Genomic DNA, 12,466 nt, shown 5'->3' with positions numbered 1-12,466 from the left:
CCAAACACAGTAATGAATAATCAATATTCAGTGTTTGCTTACTAGTAATTTGTAAGATTTTCTGATGTATTCATACTTATGTCAGTTCAGTGTCAGTTCGTGTACATTTACTGGCAACTGTTTTAATTTAATTTAATTCACGTTTTAAACCTGTCAGCACTGCGGACTTCCATTACAAAATATTTGTGCACATACAGCAAGAAATCGTTTTCTTTTCGTGCCGTGATCTTTCTTCCAATGTTAAAGTGAAAGTAAAAGTAAAAATACAGAAGATTGCTCGACAGAAAGAAAATTAAATACAGACATGTTTTCTGTGTTCATTTTAAATTGATTTAAGAAAAGGTGGAATAACCTTTCAGATGACCGTAAAAGCGCTATGCTTTTGAGGTAAGAGTAAGTTCAATGACGTTTTGTTTTGAGCTCACTACGGTTGTTTGGAAAGGCATGGTTTTGTTTAGTTACAGTAGTTTGTTTAGAATGTTGGAGAAAAAAAGTTTCTGATACGGCTACGAATGCATCCACATTTTAAAATATAACGTTAAAAATGTAAAAAATCTTAAATATTTGTTGACCAGTTCGGGTAAGAAGTAAGGAAGCTAGAAAACAATTTACCAGCTAGAAAAACCGGTATACCTGTTTAATTCTGGTCATTGTTTTGGCAGCAGAAAACTGGTCAGGTGGGATTTTACAGTTGAAAATGCTGTCTAAAATGAATGAAATAGTGCGCAGTCTATTGTAATTGGATGCTGTTGCTGACCTGCAATCTTTAACAACAGTGACAACTACAATACAAGCAAGCATTGTCCAATTTCATTCCGGTGAAAGTACCAATCGTTAAATTGGGGACTATAGTATACCTACCTGAAGATCTAGAGAAAACATAATTTTAACCATAAAAACAATTATTCTACGTTTAAACATTTTATATATAAGGGATGTGTGTTCGTGTATGTGTTAGAGAGAGATTTCTTTGATGAAGAAATTATTTATTTCATGTAAAAATTAAAACAAATTAATACAAAGGCAAAATATGATTTTTGTGACTTGAAGTTTGCTAAATGTGTATGTATATATATACACACATTCATTTATTATACACACACACACCTCAGTAAAATTTGAATATCATTAAAAAGTTGATTTATTTTAGTAAATTAATACAAAAAGTAAAACGTGTATTTTATAGATTCATCACACACAGACTGATATATTTCAAGTGTTTATTTATTTTAATTTTGATGATTGTGGCTTACAGCTAATAAAAACACAAAATTCAGTATCTCAGAAAATTTTAATATTACTTAAGATCAATAAAAGAAAATTAAATAAATAAAAAGATTTAACACAGAAATCTTGGACTACTGAAAAGTATGTACATATACAGAACAATACTCAGTCGGGGCTCCCTTTGCATGAATTACTGCAGCAATGCAGCATGGCATTAAGGCGATCGGTCTGTGACGCTGCTGGCATGTTATGGAAGCCCAGGTTGCTCCGATTGCAGCCTTCAGTTCTTCAACTTTGTTGGGTCTGGTGTCTCTTTACAATACCTCATAGAGTCTCCATGGGGTTTAGGTCAGGTGAGTTTGCTGGCCATTCAAGCACATGGATACCATGGTCCTTAAACAGGTATTAGTACTTTTGGCAGTGTGGGCAGGTGCCAAGTCCTGTTGGAAATTTAAATCAGCATCTCCACAAAGCTGGTCAGCAGAGAGAGGCATTACGCGCTCTATAACTTTCTGGTAGATGGCTGTGCTGACCTTGATAAAACACAGTGGACCAATACCAGCAGATGACATGACTCCTCAAATCACCACTGACTGTGCAAACTTTACACTGGACCTCAAGCAACACAGATTCTGTGCCTCTCCTCTCTTCTTTCAGACTCTGGGACCTTGATTTCCAAATGAAATGCAAAATTTTCTTACATCTGAAAAGACAACTTTGGCACACTGAGCAACAGTCCAGTACTTTCTGTCCTTTGTCCAGACCACCTCTTACGTTGTCTCTGGTTCAGGAGTGACTTCACACAAAGAATGAGTAATTTTTAGCCTATGGATATGTCTGTGTGTGGTGGCTTTTGAAGAACTGACTTCAGCTGCAGTCCACTCTTTGTGAATCTCCCCCAAAATCTAAAATGGGCTTCATTTCTCCTTTTTCTACCACATTTTTTCCTTGCATTCAACTTTTCATTAATTGGCTTGGATACAGCATTCTGTGAACAGCCAGCTTCTTCAGCAATGACCTTTTGTGTTTTACCCTCCATGTGCAGGGTGTCAATGATGGTCTTCTGTACAACTGTCAAGTCAGCAGTCTTCCCCATGATTATGTAGCCTGAACCAAACCGAGACACCATTTGAAGGCTCAGGAAATTTTTGTAGGTGTTTTGAGTTAATTAGCTGATTAGAGTGTGACACCACGAGTCTCCAGTATTGAACTTTTTCACAATATTACAAATATGAGATACTGAATTTGGGGGGTTTATTTTTATATATATATATATATATATATATATATATATATATATATATATATATATATATATATATATATATATATATATGTGTGTGTGTGTGTGTGTGTGTGTGTGTGTGTGTGTGTGTGTGTGTGTGTGTGTGTTAATATTAATGTATTTTGTTACAGTATCTCTAAATTATGCTAATAAACTATATGTTACTGTTTAAAAATTATATCTAAATATTTATATATATACTTTTTAAACAGAAACATATCATTTATTAGCATCAACAGTGGGTGTTTGCTAACATTTCAGTGCTACTTTACGCCACCAGATGTCCCTAGCTGCATTTGCTTTGTACACAATAGGGATAGAATTTTTTCCAGCATGCTCCTGCAGTTTATTATTGTTACTGACATAAATTGTTTTTATAAGTATGAATTCTACTGTCTTCTATTTGTAATTTAAAACAGTAATTCTGTTTTATTAAATGACGGATGATTTCATAAAAAAAAACTTAAAAAAAAATTTTATTATCCTTTTATTTTGATTGTAAGCAAGGTGCTTCCTATAAACTAGGAGGAAATGATCTTAGCCCAAACACAACAGTGTGCAAAAGGGTGTTATCATTGCACAAAGACTACCCACCCAGTTTTAAGGTTATACAAGACTGAATTATGTAAGGACACCTTAACGTACTAAAGGCTTGTTGTCTAAAATCTGGCATGATAGCATTTTGTATTAAAGCATTTCAAATTACATTTACATGAACATTTGATATCTACAACACAACATTTTGCAACTCAGTTTTGTTAGTGTTGTTTATACACATGAAAATCTAGGAATAGATGTGGCTATTAAAGTAAGGTATAGATTGCCAGATTGTCCTGAACCTAAATATGCTTCATAAAATGTTGTGTAAATGATCAAACCATTAGTAATGAGTAGTGGCTACTTGCAGTTTAAGATGCGCCCCTTTTTTTCACATTCAGTTGAACTATATTAAACCCAATTAAAACATTAAGAATAAACACAGGATTTCATGCATGGTCATAGGAAATCATCCAGGAAAACTGGGTGCTTTCCAGGTCTACCTCGGGAGTTTCTTGTAAATACACTAATTTCTCCTCAGTGGCGACTCCACTTGATCATGTGGCAGTACTGTTGCTTGCAAAAAAGTCACGTGATTTACAAGAAATCCAGGCAATGTTTAGAACAGCCACTAGTCTGGGGCATGTGAATCTGACAGTTGGGAAGGAACAGCTTTACAGCTGCAGTTGCAAATTTAGGTATTAGATTGCACTGTTCCATGTATGCTTAAAAAATTGTTTGTTTGTTAGTTGTTGAACATTATTACTAGCTTCTTGAGCTATTATAAACACAATGCTGAATGTGTTTCCTGTGTTGTAAAAGCAGACAAAAACATTAGGTTAAGACATTTTTATATTATAAACATAACAGGTGGCTTGTTTTCTACAGCAGCAAGAAAGTTTTACATTTTACATTTATTAAGACCAGAGGTGCAAATGTCTATGAGATGATACACTACCAGAATAATAATCAAAATGTTGATGTCAGAGTATTTAAATCTTTACCGGGAGTAATTAAAATGGTGTAGTACAAGTGTAAGTTTTTTTTTATTATTATTATTTTTCAAGAGCTATCTGATTTCATAGTTGCAAAAATGTAAGCTGATTTAACTTGGCATCTCATTCAGGACAAAGTTTTCCAATTTGTTAATAATTGTAATGAAACTGTGCAGATACATTCTGCACATGCCTTTTTTGATAGGAATCTAACTTATCAGATATCAACTTTTTTTCTTATGAACTTACATTTAACTCTACATCCTACATATATCTTATAAAGCTTAGAATAACACTTCACATCGTGTATATGGCTGAACTGCAGTTCAAATGTTTTTAAATTAAAAGACTCAGCGGTGTTCTTGATGTAACGAAGTTAATTATCTTCTTAATTTAAAGGCCATTTCATCTGCTCCACATATCTGATGTAATCTAGTGTAGTGTTGAGCTGCCAACATTGATAAAAAGAAAAGCCTAGCAATCGAACCAAGAAAAATTTACAGCACAACATACACTAATTGTTCATTAGTTTTGACCCCTCATGGGCATTTCAGCAGCATAGTTGACAGCTGTAAATGCAGTCACCATCTTCAATAGTTATGTATCCTCATTGCTGAGAGACATGTAAAACAAAAAACATAATAAAAATGTTTACACACATATATATATATATATATATATATATATATATATATATATATATATATATATATATATATATATATATATATATATATATTTTTTTTTTTTTTTTTTTTTTTTTTTTAAGAATAGTGGATTTAAGTAGTATAATGGTTTGAATTAGATTATAAGATAGTAAATATGGTGTAAGATATGTCATTCACTAATAACTTATATGCAGCAATAAAAAACTTTAGTCATCCATGTAGTGCAGGCTGCTAGTACAGACATGCTGTTCCAGATATCCAGTCATTCACTTGCTTAATGGCAAAACAGGGTGAATAAAGAGGAACAGATGGCTGTGTTTAATGTTCTTTTGATGAAATTCCATAAAGCTAAAGATGCATGTCTCATGTCATTGTATGCTGAGCATATTGCATTACTGAGAAGACTACGGGTGAATGTCTATGAAGATAGAATATATAGAACAAGTTATTTATACATTCATATTCATAAATGTATGAGTTAATTCACATGGATATAAAAGATGAATATGTGTTATTGCAAACAGCCATTCACACATTCATAACCTAATTCACATTTACAATTAATGAATGAATTAAAAGCAAGCTGTCATGAAAACTGATGATTATTCCTTTGAAATAATCAAGTTGGTTGATAAATTTACAGTGTGGGACACAAACAAATGAGCCGGTCAACCTATTTAATGACTCAGGCTTAAATGAATGCAGGGCAAAGTTAGTTTTTGTCGGTAACAGACGGTGCTGCTTTCAAAGTCGATATATACCACTATATTGTACCAAAAGTATAGCAAGTGTCTTTGATTGGGGATTTCCTTGTATACATTTTGTGCATTGCACACTTCCTTGTTAATGTGCTAAATCCATTGTCAAGCTGTTTCACAATATATATGTTTTGCACGAAAAAAGTATGTTATCAAAACATCTTAATGCCACAATGGATAACAACAACTTGAATAATATTTGCAAAGTTCTTTTTCAGTGTTTTCTGGCCAAGATTTTTGACACTGGCATCATTTGGCAGCTAGCCAAAGGCAGCTCCTAAGTCATGTGATCTTTTTTTTTTTTTTTTTTTATCCTTTCACTTGGCCTTAACAAATGCAAGTCCTTCAAAGTTTTGGCAAAACAATGATCACTACCATTTTCAAGAAGTACAGTATGAGGCCATCTTCCCTCTTGAAAGAGACTCAATTATAAGAAAATGGATGCATTTAAAGCAAGCCGGAAAATGCTTGGCATCCTTGGAATCCAGATTGTTACTCTGATAACTACTACAAGGCAATTAAATTGTACCTTAACAATTCTTGTTATTGTCAATTAGCTTATTTGTAGTTAAAGTAACTGGCTAATACCTGTCTGCTGTTGTTGCTGTACTGCAATTTCATTAAAAAAAATGTGGCATGAATATTTAAAGGTAACTAAAGTAGAATTGTACGAGTACTTTTCTGTTGCAGCACCTGAAATGGGAACACAAATAAAATTATGTTACAAAGTAAGCCCAGTTGAGACACATTCTTTTTTTGAAAGCTATGCTGAGAAGTACAAGCTCATTTAAAAATATTGATACAGTTTTATACAATAATCACTGGGTAATCCCAACATTGTCTGTAACATTCTGGTTCAGTAGCGATGCTGCTTAATTCAAGGTTAGACAGTATGGACCATTTGAATGGTCCACCATTCCTGCAGTACTTTTACTTAGACTGACATTTGGATGCATACAAAAACAATCTTAATTTACCCAACTTCAGCTGCCACCTTTTCCAAAAACTCCCCTTAGGCAAGCACTTCCCATCAGTTAAAACAAGAATTACTGGGAACAACTTCTGAATATGCTATTAACAAACTCTCAATAGAACACACACTCTCTAGAATACAGTCTATGCACATCTATGAACCCACTTCGACACCTTGGACAAACATACACAGCAAAAAGAAGTGAATCTGTTATTGAGTGTGAGCCCTTGCATATGAAATAAAAGTCATATTTAATTTGCTAAAAGACATTGGTAAATAAAATATATTTTTTCATTTTGGTTGTTAATAATTTTGATGAGAGTTTAAGTACTTTATATGTCTTTGTGTTAATATTGTTTATTTCCATAGAGATACAAATAGCATAAACAAATTGTTTTTTGTTTGAGTCTTTTATAAAGATGCAGAAGCATTGTTGCACGTGGTAATTCATTGACAGTTTCCATCTTGGAGTGCATAAATTAGTCAAACATTTGCTTAAAGGCATTAAATGACTCAAATACAAAAAGTGGATCTGCAATAGGCTTGCTAAGAGGTGTGCTTAGCAGTTTGTAAGAGTTGAATCAAAAGTTGCAGATATACAAAAAGAAAAGTTGTAACAAGGCAAATATTTTTTATTGATTTAGTGTATTGTTGTTGATGTTATTGGTTTTTTATTTTATTATTTTTCTTATACCATACAGTCCTTAAATGCAGAAGATATTTCAGATGCTTGATTGGATGATGGATTGATGATGGATTGCTTTACAAAAAGATTTAAATTGTCTTATATTAATGTATTTTGTCACAGTATCTCTAAATTATGCTAATAAACTATATGTTTCTATTTAAAAAAACCCACTATAGGTTTCTTCTCTGATTGCTGTATAGTGGGTATGGAGGTCTTGGATCACACGAACTGAAGAGTGTGGCTGAAGAAATAGACACATTTATACTAGTATATAACATGTGTTTAACAGTATTATAAATAATATTGAATTATTTTGCCACTGCTTGTACCATAGACAGTGGACAGGTCAATGAAGCCACCATGCTTCCTAAACTTGTAACTGGCCTTAGCATTGAAATATGTATAAAAAAATTTTACTGCTGTGAAAATGCATATATTAAAGACTATGTCTATGATATACAGTATTTGCAGATCTTTATAGTGCTATTTTTGTTTTGTCAAAGTGAGTGTTATATTACTTTTATGTTTACTTAATGTCAGATTACTTCCATCAATTGCATAAATGATTAACAAATTATCTTTTACTCAGTTCTACTATATTATATACATTTAGTAATTTTGCGAGCAGTAGCGCAATTAAATTAAGCATCTTCTAAATATAATTGCTTATTATAAAGTGTATTTTTAAATAACTATTAGCACCTGCATAATAATTGCCACGCCAACAATAGTCCAAAATGTTTGTATAAAATTAAATATTAAATTCTAATTCTAATTTTATTATATAGCTTTACTATTAATATATAAACAATAAGTATATTTAGATAATACACAGTGATAATGTAAAATCAAAGAGTCTTTTAACTTGTTTACTTTTTTATTATAAATTCATTTATACACTATATACACATGTGAAGAGTTTTCACCCGAAGCACATAAGAGCTTAAAAATATATTCCAAATATCCTATAAAGTTTTAAGAGGATAATGCACTAAAACCCTGATGTGTGGATAACGGAACCTGCCAAATGTCACAGTAAATTACATCAACATGATTATTTACAAACCATTATCCTTTACATTTAGGAACACATCAGAAAACTGCAAAAACCATATCTGCCTACAGCATTCCTTGTTGATGGCCACAAATATCAGCATAATCCCCGCGCATAAAACCTTACACTTATGACAAACCAGGCTGAAGTGGCTTTCACAAGACTGGCTTTTGGTGATCTGATATATTGGTCAGAGAAAGAAGACCTAGAATGTGAGGTAATGTAATAATGTATGGCTGAACAGAAAAGTAGGTCTCATAGTAGACAGCTGATTCTTGGGAGACTGGTTGTGTGAGGGGTGCTGTTCCACATTTCTGTGTAGTTCAAGAGATCTTCACTGGGAATTCCTGGTATCAGTTCTGTGTAAAAACGCAGCTCAAGCTCTTCTCCTAAAAGGAAAAACACAATAGTTTAAGGTAATGAGATGTAAACTACTTTTATGAAAGGATGTTAGAGAGATATATTTGACTAGCAAATAAATAAGCCTGCTAGCAGAAAACCTAGCTATATACCCTATAGTCATAAGCTAAATGCAACATTTATTTACCTGATGTATCACTCCATTGGCTCTCTGGACAGTGGTAAGATTCTGTCATGGCTACTTCATTGCCCAGGAACCCCTTTCCGCTGCTATTGCTTTGTAGCCACTGTGAACTATCAAGCTCCAATTGTCGTGTGATCTGCAAGAGCAAAACACAGAATTTGTAATTGGAAGGGTTTAGCTTGCCCTTGGTTCAGTGGTGTTTAAAAGCAATTGTAAAAATGCCAATAATTAATTATTTGATACATAACTGGGTATTCCTGAGAATGAAAAAGCACAACACAGAGATAATGTTTAGCTTCGTAACTAAAGCTAGACTCACCTCAACAATAGCATTTTCTTCGTAGTCTGCAGATATGAAAGAACAAAAACACAATAAATACCATGCCACTTAACATGCTATTATGTAATAAGATAAAGTATTATATATATATATATATATATATATATATATATATATATATATATATATATATATATATATATATATATATATATTACTTTAACTACCTGACACGTGATCTGGTGAAACCTGGAATCTGCCATTGTAGATATCGTTTGTGCTGTCAGGGCCAATTTCCACTTCGTAACCTGAGCAGTCAGGCACATCATAGGGGGGGCTTGATGTGTCTTTGAAGAAAAGTCACAAGAAAATAAATTTAAAACCAGAACAAAGTGTGTATCCATTATATATAAAAATTTTAACTGAGTTTTGCTTGTTGAACTTACTCATGCTTTCAGTGCTGTCTATGGTGCTTTCCTGAGTACTCATTTCTTCTTGCTTGTGAGTTGGGGTCATGTCTGCCTCCATCTTTCTCCCCTAACCCACATAATAAAATTTCATTATGCACTTTGAGATAAGAGTATTACCTAGAGTATTATAGAGTATACCTAGAGTATTTGTTTTAATTCCATGCTTTTATGACATAATAACATGATTCCATGGCTTGTTATCTGCTTACCCTTTTCCTCCTCCTGCTTTCCAGACTTTTAGATGACCTTTTGCTCTTGTTCTTGACAACCTGAAGCATGCGGTAGACGCGAACAGCTTCACAGCCTTTGTTTATGCTTTTGTCCTTCACTTCTTCAATATCTGGCAGTGAGTTCATTGCACAACGGAAGTTGGCTTTCCATGTTTTGGGGTCAGGTTCAGTGATTCCTGGCTTGAATTTGCCTGCAAGTGTCAATGTTATAAATGCCTTGTAAGAGTCTATTTGTTTCTTCTGTAAAACAATGTTGTGTTTGACATTATGAGTGGCTTCTTACCTGTGTGTATCGCCCACTGTTTAAATAGACAGGCATCTTTGTCCATCTCCCATCCATGGCGTGCAGCGTGTTTCCATGGAATGGAAAACATCTTTTTCTCCTAAGCAACCCAAAACATCCACAAGATATTCTGATTACTATTTCAGTGTATAAAATGCCTATCCTTAAACTTTTAGCCAAAGTTAACCGCATGCAATAAACTGATCTGGGTAAAATGTGACTCCGCCTTACCTTATCTACCCAGACAAGTCCAGCGACAGAGTTCGAGTCAATCATATCCTCTAACCAGGGCCGCATGCGCATTCTGGACACAGGCATTGTTTCTGGACAAATACAGTGAGAATCTTGAGCTGCACAGTTCATATTATTACATTTCATATAGTTGCATAGAACCTTTTAAAATTTCTATAGCTTAACTTTGATACCGGAAGATTTTAATTAGTATGCTGTAGTACCATAAATTCAAATAAAATCCTGCCTAGTTTGTAAAAAAAATTAAGCTTATTATTTTCAAAATACATGTAGTCCAATACAAGTTCATCATGCGCGCGCGCGGTCTCAAAGGTCTCAACAAATAATCAAATCGGAATAAATACAGAAGGAGTACGTGCCTAAATGTAACCGCCCTAACATTAGGTACAGTTTAAATGAAAAGAAAATTCCCAACCGTGACACAAAATGCAGTATATCAAAAATAATATGTAAACAGAATTTATTATCTTTTTTTGTCCGATTTAAGTTAAAAATGCACACATTTAAAGACAACATAAGCAGGATTACTTACTAGTTATCCGAAATTATTAAGGAAATAAGAAAAGGCGATAGGTAATAAAATATTATTCCACTTCGTTCGAAACAAGCTGGTCTCCGTATCGATCTGAAACTGTGTTTGGGTCTAGCGCTCGTGTGTTTTTATATTTATACGCTCTGGGGGGTTTTCCCAGCGCTGGAGTCTGGCAGCTTGCTGCGCACGCGCAGTGTGACAGAAATGCAGGCGCGCTCAAACTTAAGTGGGGTGATTTCCGAGAAATCACGCCGTTATGAGCTATGCAAGATACGTGAGGTAGTGTTGTGGTTTCAGCATACCATGATTACCATTCCAAGAGCATCAAGAAACTTGCGTTTTTGTTTTATTGTTAAAATACATATGGATTTATTGTTAAACACATCTGGTCACAAAAAAATAAAGCCTAATGAGAGATGTAATTGCTTGCCATCCTAAATAAAAATAAAATATAACAAAAACAAGTTGGATGGAAATCAATGTCAAAACAAAACAAAGCGATGTACAATGCATTCTGAAATTGCTTAAATGCGCCACGCTAATCAATTTTAAAATGATCATTTGTATTAACACTTTTATTCTAACATGGATATCAGCAGGAGTCTATTACAGAATAAGACGGAACTCAGAGAGCTCGGTCGGAGAAAGAAACCATAGGCTTTCCGGGAAATGGTATGTTATTTTGTAGAGCTGTAGAGGGCGCACTTGAGTTAAATTACAGAAGGGTTTTCTGTAAACCCTAACGTGTCCGTAATTACGCAGCCAGCAGTTCCATGTAAGGCCAAAATAAATGCAAAATGGCCTAATACTGGACATTAGGGATATAGGTCCTTTGCATTATGAAGAGCATAAATAAATAAATAACTATATATAACTATAACTATAACTATAACTATAACTATATATATATATATATATATATATATATATATATATATATATATATATATATATATATATATATATATATATCTTCTTCTTCTTCTTTCGGCTGCTCCCATTAGGGGTCGCCACAGCGGATCATCCGTCTCCATACCACCCTGTCCTCTATATCTGCCTCTTTTACACCAACTACCTGCATGTCTTCCATCACCACATCCATGAACCTCCTCCTTGGCCTTCCTCTTTTCCTCCTACCTGGTGGCTCCATCTTCAGCATTTTTCTACCAATATAATTCATGTCCCTTCTCTGCACATGTCCAAACCATCTCAATCTCGCCTCCCTCACCTTGTCACCAAAACATCCTACATGTGCTGTCCCTCTAATAAACTCATTTCTAATCTTGTCCATCCTCGTCACTCCCAACGAAAACCTTAACATCTTCAGCTCTGCTACCTCCAGCTCCACCTCCTGTCTTTTACTCAATGCCACTGTCTCTAATCCATACAACATCGCAGGTCTCACCACAGTCCTATAAACTTTCCCTTTCATTCTTGCAGATACTCTTCTATCACAAATCACTCCTGTCACTCTTCTCCACCCACTCCACCCTGCCTGCACTCTTTTCTTTACTTCCCTAACACACTCTCCATTACTTTGCACTGTTGACCCCAGGTACCTGAACTCCTCCACCTTCTCCACCTCTTCTCCCTGCAACCGCATCACTCCACTGCCCTCCCTCTCATTCACACACATGTACTCTGTCTTACTCCTACTGACTTTCATTCCCCTTCTCTCCAGCGCATATCT

At 34.3% G+C, this 12,466-nt stretch overlaps 1 protein-coding gene and 1 long non-coding RNA gene across 2 annotated transcripts; one reads left to right on the top strand and one right to left on the bottom strand.

The window, feature by feature from the left end:
- The first annotated feature begins 208 nt into the window (after nt 1-208).
- On the top strand, nt 209-7,588 carry LOC310739404. Its single transcript, XR_014537383.1, has 2 exons — nt 209-387; nt 7,308-7,588. It is a non-coding gene; the product is annotated as an uncharacterized lncRNA (long non-coding RNA).
- Nucleotides 7,589-7,989: 401 nt separating this feature from the next.
- irf1b (interferon regulatory factor 1b) lies at nt 7,990-10,963 on the bottom strand. Its single transcript, XM_083563580.1, has 9 exons — nt 10,777-10,963; nt 10,224-10,315; nt 9,993-10,092; nt 9,689-9,900; nt 9,456-9,546; nt 9,237-9,356; nt 9,049-9,074; nt 8,733-8,865; nt 7,990-8,574 (listed from the first exon to the last, which is right to left on the bottom strand). Exons 2-9 carry the CDS (start codon nt 10,308-10,310, stop codon nt 8,441-8,443), a joined length of 903 nt encoding a protein of 300 aa, XP_083419706.1. The 5' UTR covers nt 10,311-10,315; nt 10,777-10,963; the 3' UTR covers nt 7,990-8,440.
- Nucleotides 10,964-12,466: the final 1,503 nt, after the last annotated feature.

Source organism: Silurus aristotelis (genome assembly GCF_946808225.1).
Source record: "Silurus aristotelis genome assembly, chromosome: 16".
Lineage (NCBI taxonomy): Eukaryota > Metazoa > Chordata > Actinopteri > Siluriformes > Siluridae > Silurus > Silurus aristotelis.
The sequence above is the reverse complement of the archived record's forward strand: the minus strand, read 5'-3'. Positions and strand labels throughout refer to the sequence as shown.

What these genes read in the sequence shown, in the direction of transcription:
- irf1b (XM_083563580.1), bottom strand. Translation starts at nt 10,310, where the DNA reads ATGCCTGTGTCCAGAATGCGCATGCGGCCCTGGTTAGAGGATATGATT. An exon ending in ACAGTGGGCGATACACACAG is followed by an intron (nt 9,901 to 9,992) that starts GTAAGAAGCCAC and finishes TGACACTTGCAG; the next exon opens with GCAAATTCAAGCCAGGAATC. An exon ending in AGACAGCACTGAAAGCATGA is followed by an intron (nt 9,357 to 9,455) that starts GTAAGTTCAACA and finishes TTTTCTTCAAAG; the next exon opens with ACACATCAAGCCCCCCCTAT.